The sequence below is a fragment of the Suricata suricatta genome, chromosome 9 (genome assembly GCF_006229205.1).
Source record: "Suricata suricatta isolate VVHF042 chromosome 9, meerkat_22Aug2017_6uvM2_HiC, whole genome shotgun sequence".
NCBI classification, from domain to species: Eukaryota; Metazoa; Chordata; class Mammalia; order Carnivora; family Herpestidae; genus Suricata; species Suricata suricatta.
This window is the reverse complement of record NC_043708.1, coordinates 32,714,660-32,727,547: the sequence shown is the minus strand read 5'-3', so window position 1 is coordinate 32,727,547 and position 12,888 is coordinate 32,714,660. Positions and strand designations below refer to the sequence as shown.

The window sequence follows — 12,888 nt, the reverse complement described above, 5'->3', positions numbered from 1 at the left end:
GTCATGCTAAGCGAAATAAGTCAGGCAGAGAAGGACAGAAACCATGTTTGCACTCATAGGTCTAACAGGAGAACAGGAGAAACCTAATGGAGGACCAGGGGGAGTGGAAGAGGGAAAGAGAGTTGGGGAGAGAGAGGGATGCAAAACTTGAGAGACTGTTGAGTGTTGAAAATGAACTGAGGGTTGAAGGGAAAGGGGGAGGGGAGAAAAGAGGTGGTGGTGATGGAGGAGGGCACTTATGGGGAAGAGCACTGGGTGTTGTATGGAAAACAATTTGACAATAAAATATTATGAAAAAAATTTTAAAAAGAAATAAATACCCATTTCTGCCTAAAATACAAAGTTTTAATTTCTCAGTCAACATAATTTACTTTCTGATAGATTTCTAAATGGACTTATTTATTAAGAGAGATCTCTCATTTTCTATTGGCCAACCAAAAATGTGCTTTGTACTTTCACATGTGTGCTTTTTTTAATAAATGAAAGCACACCTTTTTTTTTTTTTTTTTTTTTTTTAGTTTATGTATTTATTTTTCAGGGAGAAAGGGAAGGAGGCAGAGAATCCCAAGCAGGCTCCACGCTGTCAGTGCAGAGCCCTACATGGGGCTAGAACTCCTGAACCCTGAGACCATGACCTGAGACATAACCAAGAGTGGGATGCTTAACCAACTGAGCCACCCAGGCAATCCTAATCAATGTTTTTAACAACAACCCAGGCACCCCAACAAATGAGTTTAACAACAAGAGATTCTTCCCACTCTCAGGGACAGTGGCTATTGTAGTTGCCTTTCTTAAACCTTAAGAGTTGCTATTACAGGGACGCCTGGGTGGCCCAGTTGGTTAACTGTCAGACTTAGGCTCAGGTCATGATGTCACAGTTTGTGGGTTCAAGCCCCACATCAGGCTCTGTGCTGACAGCTAGTTCGGAGTCTGGAACCCGTCTTCACATTCTGTGCCTCCCTCTCTCTCTGACTCTTCCCTGCTCATGCTGTCACTCTCTCTCTCTCTCAAAAATAAATAAAACATAAAAAAAGAGTTGCTATTACAGTTGATGTTGCTGATTCTTCTAAAAATAACTTCTGGGTATTACTGTACTTTTAGGAATTGTCTTCTTACTTGGCCCCCATAGAAAGTAATATCTTGCAGAAAGCCCTTCCTGATTCTCCCATGCCAATTATGAGAATTCTGTCCCACTCAACATTTATACCATTTTACCTTATATGTATTTTTACTTTAATTAAATGCATTTGAATCCCATCAGTGATATTAATTTCATTGCTTATCTTATTCACTTTCCTAAATTTTTGTCATGTGTTTTCTACACTAGCTTATAAGCTTAAAGGCAGGGACCATGCTTTCTTCTGTGTTTACATTACTTTATAGTGCCTAAATACCCAGTGGAACTGAAGAAGGACTAAATGATGACTAAATGTTGTATGGAGTTTGATTCAATACATGAAGTAGATACCCAGAAAATACTTGCAGTTGAGGAATTTATTCTTGACCTCTGACAAAATCAGTATATGGTTAGTATATGTTCAGAACTGTTTTTTCACTATTGTGTTATTATCAATTGTCATTATTCCTTCATCTACAAATCCTAGAATTTTTCTCCTTTTCCTACTGTCATCTTCACTCATCTTAAAATGATACAACTCACAGTTGGTATAACAGATGAAACAGGAAACTAATTAGCAGCTGTTGTCCATCTGTGTGTTTATATTAAATTTTTTAAATAAACCTGCATTTGCATTTTGAATGCTTTGTCTGAAATCCATAAAATCTAAACTTGAATAAAGGCTCTGTCTTGGTTTTGAATTTTATAGTAGACTTCATGATAAAGCAAAAAAAAAAAATTTTTTATGTCCAAATCAGTATTATAGTCATGTAGTGGCAGCTGGGTAGCTCATTCAGTGGAGCATCTGAGTCTTGATCTCTGGGTCATGAGTTCAAGTCCCATGTTGGGCGTGGAGCCAAATAAATAAGTAAATAAATAAATAAATATTATAGTAATTTAAGGCAGACACAGATTTTTAAAAGCAAAAAAAAAAAAGTCTGGGCTGAAAATGGACTCTCATAGCCCTTTGAAATATGAAAAGATGGTATAGTCAAAAGATATTATACCTTCTAGTCATATTCTTCTTTCACTGAAATTGAAGTACAGAAAGAATTGAGAAGGCTCCATGCATTCCCTGAGAGTTATTTTGAGGTATGCTTTAACCTTTCTGTTAAGTGTAAGCTCTTTTGATGCCTGATTAAGTTAGAATTCTGGGGAGAGTACTCTTGTTATTATTGGTAGCCGTTTCTCAAGCTGAAGTGAATGTCATAGCTTTGGGAAGAAAAATGCTTCTACTTTTTTTTACTCAGGTCCAACAGTCAAATGCTGCTGATGTTCAGAAAGTGAGAGGAAAAAGTTCTGATCTGCAAGATGAGTATTACACTGCAGTACTTGAGTCAGTTTCTCCCTCTACGCTTCAGTCTATATGTGAAAAGAAAATAGTCATTCTGTTTGTATTAATTTCAGTTATTTCCAGAGAATCACAGTATCTTAGAATTGAAAGGAACTTCTGATGTTAGCCAATTCAGTCTTTCACCTAGTGAAGATGTTAGAGAAAATTTCTGACAGCTAGCCATCGGGTTTTTGTTTGACACTTTTAGGGAGAAAAATCTTCATTCTACTGTTGAATGGCTGCTATGGTGAGCTAAAGTCTTTATCCCTGTACTTCCACCCATTAGTCCTAATTCTGCCTTCTGGAGCAATACCAAATAAATGTATTCCCTCTTCTATATGACATCCTTTCAAAGTACTACTTATGATTATAGGAATGCTAAGTAGTATCTTCTCTTCCATCTGCAGACAGTTATTATATTATATTATAGTTGTAACAGTTGTACACTCTTCATTCCCAAAGCTACTATAGAGAGTCTGAGCTGAAGCCAGTGTTAATTCAGTTTATTGTTTGAGTGCCTACAATGTGCAGGACAGGGCAACCAAGAAGCCTAGGTAAAATGAGACCTTGTCTTGTGAGACAGCTATACATTATCATATCAAATTTATAAATTTGCCTATTATCACAATTTGTTGCCTCTCTTCATGCTTTTTAGTTCTTTTAACTTAAATTCCACTTTGACATTAATATGCCCCTCCTGCTTTTTTGTTTATCTACACTTGGCTGGTGTCTTTTCGCCCTACCATTTATTTTCAGTCTTTCATCTTTAATGTACCCTTTGTAAATAACATTCAAATGGGACTTGAGGTTAAAAAAAAGGCTTCATCTCACACCAGCCTTACGTTACTATAACCCTAATCCTGGCATAAAGTTTATTTTGCTTTACCATGAAGTTTGCTATAAATTATTCCTTTGATATTTTTTCTCCTATCTTACTTTATGTTTACAATTCATTCAACTTTGTTATTTCTTCCTTGTCCTTTTTCCTGTTATTGGTTTTATCTGGGTGCTATTTACTCCCTTTTGCCCCCTTCTTATTTTAGAAGGTATATTAGACTTTCCCATTCCCCTCATGCTTTCCTTCCAATTTCTGATAGTCATAATCAAATATGTTTTCTTCTTCCGAAGCATTCCCATTTCCTCTGTGTTCCTACACCAGTGAACTTTTACTTCCCCCATCTCCTACCACCCCTAAGCTTTTAGGTATTGCTCAGAAAATGCTTTGAATTCTAGACTACTATTAAGTTGTGTTTTGCAGTAAGTCAGTACACCTTCTGAGGAATCCATATCTGCTACATACATTATAAAAATCCCAGTTTATTTGATCATTATTCATTTAGATTTAGTTATATATATAGTTTTATAAATGTGTTTGTATATGTATTTCATAAATGCTTCTCACCCTGTTCGCCCTCCCTTATCTTGAGATTTCTGATCTGGTCCTTTTTTTTTTTTCCATTTAGAGGCATTCCAAAATTTATTTATATCTTTGCATTTTCAAAAATATAATTCTTCTTTCCTTCTAGGTGAATGGTGTCTGGGTGTAGGATTTAGAGCTTGCAGGCTTTTCTCTCAGTATATTTATGGTAATCTATGGTTTTACAGTGTGGGTATTGTAGGTAAGAAGTCCAAAGCTAATATTCTTTTTCCTTTGTTGTTAAACCCCATCTTCCTGTCTGATAGTTGGTAAGATTTTCTCATTGTCTTTGAAATTACAAAATTTTACCAAGGCCTTTTTTAGGTTTAAATTTTTTGGCAACCTTGTCTTTTCTTAAATTTTTTAAATTTCCAAGGCCTTTTCAAATAAGTGAAATTTTCTTCCTCCATTGGTTCCTTTTCTGTCTTTTGGAATTCCTATTGGTAACCTAGGGTCGGTTGCTCTGTCTTCCAGGTTTCTTACTTCCTGCATTGACTTCCATCCCTTTCTGTTTCTGTGCACTCCTTTGAGGTATTTCTGCCACTTGGGCTTTCAGGCCACTGACAGAGTTTGCACCAGGCACTACCTCCACCTTCACCTACTAAATTTTAAAATTTGAAAATCAGGTTTTTTGTTCCAAAACATCCTTTTAATGTTGTAGGTATATCTCCATTCGTGCTGTGTTTGTTGTTATTGCTGTTAAAATTATTTATTTCCCCCAGCAGTTTTATTTCGGTAGCACCTGTCCTAAATATTGTGCTTATCCTACCAGGCCTCCAGCTGCTGGCCTCTTAGACGGCTGGTATTTTCCTTTGCCTACGGAGAGTTTTATTTATTCTCAGCCTGCAGGAGACTGCTACGGTAGTGTGGCCATTATGTGAACATGGTTGTAGTGGAAAAAAGGATCACAAGTGGTAAAAGGCACAGAAATCAAAACTCATGAATTGCAGAGCACCAATGGCAGGCTACCAGTGTTCTAGTGAAATACAAAAAAGAAAAAAAGAGAGAGAGGCAGAGAGAAAGGAAGGAAAGAATGATACCTTGGTGCTTAAACTATATTCCACTCAGCTTCAAATGATTTAAATTAGTGAATGTTAGAGATAGAAAGAGTGTGGTCAAAACATTCTTACTTTACAAGTAAGGATAATGAGACCCCAACAAGTGATGTTTGTTTTCCAGAGTCATCTCAGTTAGCAGTAGACAGAATTGGGTTCTAGACCTTCAATTAATAGTTCTATTTTCTGTCACCTAGTACTTAAATTTTTCGCTTTTTGTTCTAAATCAGCTCTCTTGTTGAATGCTTTTGTATAGTATTGGTACTCTAAGAGAACAATGGGTAGGTACTTAATAATTCAAGTAAAAATAGATAGAAAGTGCTAGTAAATCAAGACTAATGCTAGTATTAGATTTATCTTTAAAGAAATCATTAATCACCATTCAAATCTGATTAAAACTGCAGTTGTTAATGAAGGTAGGAATAAATGATATCACAATATTCCAGTAAGATATGCTGCACTTTAAGGAAAGGGAGGCTAGTAGTATATACCTAGGAAACAGTCTGCTTAATCCAGTATCCCCCCCCCTCCAGCCCCCAGTGACAGTGGTGAGACAGTGGTTCAAATTTTAAAAGTACAAATTGTTGGATTTTTATTTAACATATACAAATAAGATTTCTATATTCAGACTAAAGTGATAAATAGCATTTATCCGAAGGCACACTGTATATACCAAAGTATCTTTCACTCTTTGAATATTACTGTAGTTTAAAAGAACAGTGGAATGAACATAGGGTAACCTTGAACCTTTCACCACCTCTGTGAACCCCAGGGTCTTCTCTCCTTGTGCCTACTCATAGAGTGGTGAAATTAACACATAGCTGTGAAAGTGCGCATAATTCCTTTATTTTTTTAATGTTTCTTTATTGGGGGGGGGAGTGAATGCACAGGAGGGGCAGAGAGTAAGAGAGAGAAAGGGAGACAGAGGAGCCAAAGTGGGCCCTGCACTGACAGTAGAGAGCCCAATGCGGGACTCAAACCCACAAACCATGAGATCATGACCTGAGCCAAAGTCAGATGCTTAACTAAATGAGCCACCCATGCACCCCAAAAGTACATAGTTCTTTTACAACATGGATGTTATTGTCATTATTTTTATTTTTTAAATACCAAATTATCTACTATGTACAAAGTAATGTCATATGAAGAAGACATATAAAATATATAGTCACATTAAAAGATCAAATTATAATGTTTTAATTTTACTCTCCCATCTTTGAGAAAATTGTATACCATGCTCTATCTAACACAACTGGGAAAAATCATGAATTGTTTTTATTCTACTGTAATATCCACAATTATAATACTTGTTACCTACTCCTTTTATCATTATTCAGAGTAATTGCTTAGTCTTAGAATGCAAACTTGTTTTTATTTCTTTAACGTAAAAAGGAGACAGAGAGAGAATGTGAAATAAATGGAAAATATTGGCATTTGTCAAATCTGAGAGATGAATACATGGGTGTTATACTATTAGGTTGGAAATATGTTGTCATTTAAACTATAATATGAGGGCACCTGGGTGACTCGGTCAGTCGAGTATCCACCTCTTGATTTCAGCTCAGGTCATGATCCCAAGGCCACGGGATTGAGCCCCATGTCGGGCTCTGCACTGAGCGCGGAGCCTGCTTGAGATTCTCTCTCAAAATAAGTTAATTAATTTAAAAATATGTATCATAAAAAAGAGAGCAAATGTATGACTTATAAACAACCCCTAAAGTCACATTTAATCAAAATCTTAAGTTTCCATCTAAATATAGGATTCAAAATCACATTCGTCTCATCCCCCAGAATTATATTAACATGTCCACACATGTACTTTTCTAGTATGCCTAGGCAGATTCTCACTTTTCGCCTTCGCATCCTCTATTTGGTGCTTTTGCACAGGGGCCCATTCTGGTGAGAATTTTTCTTAGGTGACATGTCACACTCCTGAAAGAACCAGGCGGTCATTCCGGTCAGTCGGTAGGATGGAATTCACACGGAACGAGGACCCAGACGTTTTCAGTTCTAGCTTTGCCACTTACTGCTCTCTGCACTACCTTTAAAACACTACTTTGCTTTCTGTAAAATGGGCATGATAATACCTGTTAAATCTACCTCACAGACCAATTATGAAGTAACATATGAAGTTATAGTATACAACATAAATGAAGTTATATATCCTCTGTTTTCATACCTTTGTACCTGTCCCTCCTGTAGGCTATGATCTCTTACTAGATTCCAGACACTGAAGTATGTAACAGAGAGTAGAGTCAAAGAGAGGGGCAGAGGGAGAGAGAGAAGAGCAAGACCCAAAGAATGCACCCAGCTGTGATACTGAACACAAGACCCACACCCCCAGAGTCCCTTCCAACCTTAAGATTCAGTGATTTTGTGAATACACGAGCAGCAGAGTAGAAAGCAACATTGACAATATTCTTTGAAACATAATAAATTATAGTAAGGATTTGGCATAAGATCCCTTTTAGTTTATTTCTGCAAGTTCGAAAATTTCATGTGGAGAGGTGATGACTCTGCAGTTCTATAAAATAGAAAAAATCTCCCCCAGATAATATAAAAATGATGATTAAGAAAAAATTCACTGAAAAATATTATTTGCATCATCAGCTGGCTTATCCCAGGACCTTTATCCTCACCCAGAGATTTACCCATGAAGATGTGCACGCCGCTGCTGCTTGTTTCCAGGGACTTTACTATAATCCTCCAGAGCTGACCTGTTATACATTATATTTTGTAATATTGGTGAAATGAGTTAATATCTCTTTGCATTAATACAGAATTGTGTTTTGTTGATAATATTCATTGTCTATTCACCAAAACCACATTCTGCATCATCCTATGTATATATTTCCATTTACTCCTTTTTCCAACCATTTGGCTCAGCCTAATGTAATCCTGGAGCTTTAGGCATGCAATGATCAGGAACCCATCATGTGTATCTTACAGTATTTCAACACAACTGGATAAGTTTCTATCTTTTCCCTAATATAAAATGAAAAAACTGTTGAAAAACCTTTACAAAATAATTCAAAAATACTTAAGGGGCTCCTGGGTGGCTCAGTTAAACATCTGAATTTGGCTGCGGTCATGATCTCGCGGTTTGTGAGTTCAAGATGCATCAGGCTCTCTGCTCTCAGTACAGAGCCCACTGCAGATACTCTGTCTCCCTCTGTCTCTCTGCCCCTCCTCCATTCACACTTTATTTTTCTCTCAAATATAAATATTTTAAAAATACTTTAAATACATCCATTATTAAATATAATTCTTCCAAGAGGTTTGCCCAAAGTGTTTGACTTTAAACAGGATTTAAGGGTTTTTTTTTTTTATTTTTACACATAGAGCCTAACTTTATTAAATACCTGGGTACCTTTTTGGCTGCATAAGCAAGTAAGTGGATAATTTTTAAGGGTTGCTATGTTTATAGTTTGAACTTCATGTGAGCCATTTTTCAAACTTCTATTTTTGTGTTATCTCCTTGGGAGCTTGCTCCCCAAAGCCAAACAATCCCCAGTACCTTCATAGACAGACCAGTGCTTGAAGAGGAGAATTTTATCTAGAATCAGTAAGAGAACCTAACAGTAAATGAAACTGTGTTGCTATTGAGCCATTTAGACTTTTCACATGTAGTTCTGAATGTATCTGAGGCCCAATCTATGATTTTCTTCTGTTTTAGTCATGAATATTCTCCTAAATAAAAACTGTAGCATGCTAAAGTTGAACCCTGCCAGATTGTTAAATGTGTTTATATGATAAGCTGCTGTCAGTGGTGCAGCAATAACAACAGCTAACCTTTCTTTAAAACTTTGTACTGGGGCACCGAACATTATTCTAGGTGTGTCTGTGAGGCTGTTTCTGGATGAGATCAACATTTGAATCAGTAACTAAGGCAGGTTGCCCTTTCGAGTTTTGCTGTGTCTCATCCAATCAATTGAAGACCTGAACAGAACAAAAAGACTGAATAAGAGAGAAATCCTCCTGCCTGATTGTCTGAGTTAGGACCCTGGTCTTTCCTGCTTTCAGACTCAAATAGAAAATAGACCCATGACTGTTCTAGACAGTTCATTTTCTCCATATTAATCCCCAATGAGGCTGCATCGCAGTCTGATATTCCTGTTTATAAAGCCTTTTCTCATTCCTTCCACTTGTAAAAATCTGGCCCATTTCTCAAAGCCTAACTAACTTAAGTCATATCCCCTCTAAAGAGTCTTGTGTGACCTCTCCAATATCTAGGGTCACCCTCTGTCCTAATTTACCTGGGATTTCCTAGGACATATGACTTTCAGTACTAAATCTAGGATTATCCTAGGCAAACTGGGATGGTTAGACAGCCTACCAACACCTCAGTGCCTCTGCCTTGTTAGAACAAAATGCCCTGTGAAATTACCAGTAGCCACTATTTCTGCACTTATGAGGTTCTTTCTCTGTAGTAAGACTTAGCCTCCTGTTGGACAGAGACCTTTTTGATTGCGACTTCATGCAGAGTATAATGCTATACCCATGTTAATGCCTACTCAGTGAATAAAGTGGTTTAGTTTCAAATTGGCACTCATATATAAAATCTTTTCCTTATGGTTAATTTATTTGTCTTTATTTTTTTCCAGCCCAGATGACTTACTCAATGCCTTGAATGAGGGTATCAGTCGTGCTGATGTCATCATCACATCAGGGGGTGTATCCATGGGGGAAAAGGTATGAAAAAAATGGGATTCATGAAAATTTATCCGCCGTAATGTACTTGCATATGGTTGATTAACTGTAGTCTGGTACATATCTATTATCCTTAACCAGACCTGCGCAAATCTGAAAATTCCCTAGGGCTTCAGAAACTTCTGAGCATTCTAAAAGGGATGCAGTATGGGTATATCAGAGAGGGCTTAATGTCAAGAGCAGCTTCGAAAATCCCACAGCATGCAAAACGGTTTTGATATTCGCCTGAAGTGTTCTGTTTCCTTGCTCACTCAACTTTACTATAACAGTAGAACTTCCATTATACATGATATTTAACCCAAGGTAAAGTTCCAAGATCCTGTCCTCCCCTGCCACATATTCCAAACCTGATAAAGAACCCTTAGCTTCCCAAAGGGAAGAAAGACAGGATTAGGCATTCCATTGCCCCTTTTGACAAATAATAATGCTCATAATCATAATAAATGAAGGAAATAAAAGACAAACATATATATAAGGATAAAAAGGATTTTGTAAGACTAGGTATATTTATGCAAATATACTTGTCTTATGCAAGTATATGCTTAGTTCTTTAAAAATCATAATTTCAGTGTCCCAGTATCATTAAATTAATATATCTTAATTCAGTGTGTTGGTTCATGATGATTATTGGGCCTACTGAATAATGTTATAAAAGCAAAATATGCTTTACTATCATAACCAGCCTGATGTTTTGGCTCAAAAATATTTCATAACACAAAATGGTTTTGGCGGCCTATAATTCCTTTCCATCTTTTCTTTTTTTCATGTTAATGACTAAACTGAAAAATTATAAAAATATTATCAGAATAGCAGTTTTTTACTAAAATTCAGATTTTCCAAGAGCATAATTAAGTTTTAGCTGGATCTTATATATATGATTGTTCTTGGTCTCTGCCATTGCTCTAATTATAAAACTGCCTAAATTTATAACCTGACTTTTTGGCAGAATTCTGTCATATGAACAGAGAATGTCTACCTTTCATTCAGAATTAGTGTTAGAGTGTTTACACAAACAGCCCTTAAGTGGCCAAAAACCATAGGAGAAAAATAGGGAATCTCAGTCTAAGACTACCATTTCAGATTACATCCAAGAACAAAAGTGTTGAAGTGTTGGTAGGTATTCTCCTTATAGCAGACAGATTGCTAGGTTAGCCTTAATGTCTCACAAAAGTCCTTAGTCCCAGGTAGAGCAAATTGCTGCAGACCTCTTTTGATACCACAAAGACCAAGGCTGAGTTCTGCATTGTAAAAGAGCTATAAGAAATAATTTCAGCCTATTTTCATTACCTTCAAACTCCTTGTGGTAACAAAAGAGCAGACCCTGAAGTTACAGTACTTAATGTCAGGTCGCCAGGGTGGCTTAGCTGGTTAAGCATCTGACTTCAGCAGGTCATAATCTCATGGTTTGTGAGTTCAAGCCCCATGCTGGGCTCTGTGCTGACAGCTCAGAGCCTGGAGCCTCCTTTGCATTCTGTGTCTCCCTCTCTCTCTCTCTCTGCCCCACCACAGCTTGTGTGCACTCTCTCTCTCAAAAATGAATCAACATTAAAAACAAAATGTTTTTAAAAAGAGTACTTAATGCTAAATTTGTTTCCAGGAAGTATTTCATGTATAATTTATCTTGGTTGCTAATGAGCTTAATTATGGGACAAACCTGAAGTTTGTCTTTTCCAATACTTTTGAAAAAGCAACTAGCTTATAACATACATAGGCTTGGCAATTGTGACTCAACTCTGGTAAGGACAGAACACTTCTCAACCTTAACCTTTTTTATTAGTGCTAACAAATATGCCATTTATCCTAGGTACTTACTCACAAATAAAGAAGCAATATAGTAAAGCATATTGGTTTTATTTATTTTACTATCCGTATGGTAAGATACTTACACTAAACCGTTAGTTCACTAGGAAGGAGATTTTAGGAACAAGGCATCTCATAGTATCCCACTGGAGCTAATAATTGAGCAGGAATGAGATGAAAGAGGAACCAGGAAGAAAGAGATAAAGCATCAGTGCTACAAACTTCTGCCAACCTGCATATTTTAGTTGCCAAAAATACTTAAGTTGTACTTCAGTAGCAGAAAGGAAGAAAAGCATAAGAAACAGAACATCTGCTTCAGCCCAAGGGCTAAGCCTGAAAAACAGTCACTGAAAAGACAAGGAGGTCAAGGAAAGAGCCACAAGTATTATGTAGCAAGCGTGAATCTCATGTACAGAAACTCAGGTATGCAAGAAAGTTATTTACTTGATTCATCCTACTGTGAGCACCTATGCTACAGAACTGACAAGAAATTTTATTAAGCCATTATGGAGCTCACCCACTCCAAGAATTATTCCAAGAAACGGGTAAGGGATGAAGAGGCCAACAACAGATCAAGAAGACACATGTGGTCACCAGTCTGCCCTGGATACACCTAGGGTATCTCTGGAGTGCCATTAGAGAGCTCAGGTGTTTGCTCCTTTGGGCCTTGCTAGACACACTAGGGTCCCAGAGAGGCTGGGAGCCGCAGGGCAAGGGGAAGGGGCTCCTAATGCTTGTGATACCCACAGACCCCAATCCTCTTCTCAGCCAAGAAAAAATGGCTCGTCCACAGTTGATTCCCTCAAAATCTTTTCCTATCTCTACCTCCCTCTGACTCAAAGTGTTATTTTTATAAAGCACTGACAGTTTCAAATACATAGTATCTACTTTTTGCTATGAAAACTAAAGAATTATATGCCTTACTATACAGAGCACTATTCAGTCAGTTAAGCCTCCAACTCTTGATTTTGGCTCATGTCATGATCTCACAGTTCATGAGATTGAGCCCGTGTCGGGCTTCACACTGTCAGCACAGGACCTGCTTGGGATTCTCTTTCCCTCGCTTTCTGCCTCTCCCCAACACTTGCCCTCTCTTTCTCTGTCTCTCAAAATAAATAAACATTTTAAAAAGAAGTATATACATTACTATAAATTTACCACAACCTACAGAGTTGTAAAATAGCTCAAAGACAATGAAAGGCATAGATAACCCAGGAGGATAGACTACACTGAACAGCCAGTAATTTTTTTTCCCTATTTGAAAGTCTCTTAATTTTTCCTGACAGTGTCCCGCTCCTATCTCATATGATCAAAATGATCATAAAGATCATTACTGATCACACACACAAAAAAAAAAAGGCTGGTCTCATAAGCTTACCCTGATTATTTAACAGCAAAAGTGTTCATTAACTATATAGGCTTCCTTGACTTTGTTTTGGGAATCTAGAGCCATAAA

General features: G+C 37.1%; 1 protein-coding gene across 7 annotated transcripts in view; it reads left to right on the top strand.

Moving 5' to 3' along the window:
- GPHN (gephyrin) overlaps nucleotides 1-12,888 on the top strand; it is a 608,842-nt gene that overhangs the window by 566,479 nt on the left and 29,475 nt on the right. For all 7 annotated transcript variants that reach the window (XM_029951674.1, XM_029951675.1, XM_029951680.1 and 4 more), the window contains one exon: nucleotides 9,527-9,614. In XM_029951674.1, the coding sequence (XP_029807534.1) occupies nucleotides 9,527-9,614 (88 nt within the window). The remainder of the gene's footprint in view (nucleotides 1-9,526; nucleotides 9,615-12,888) is intronic.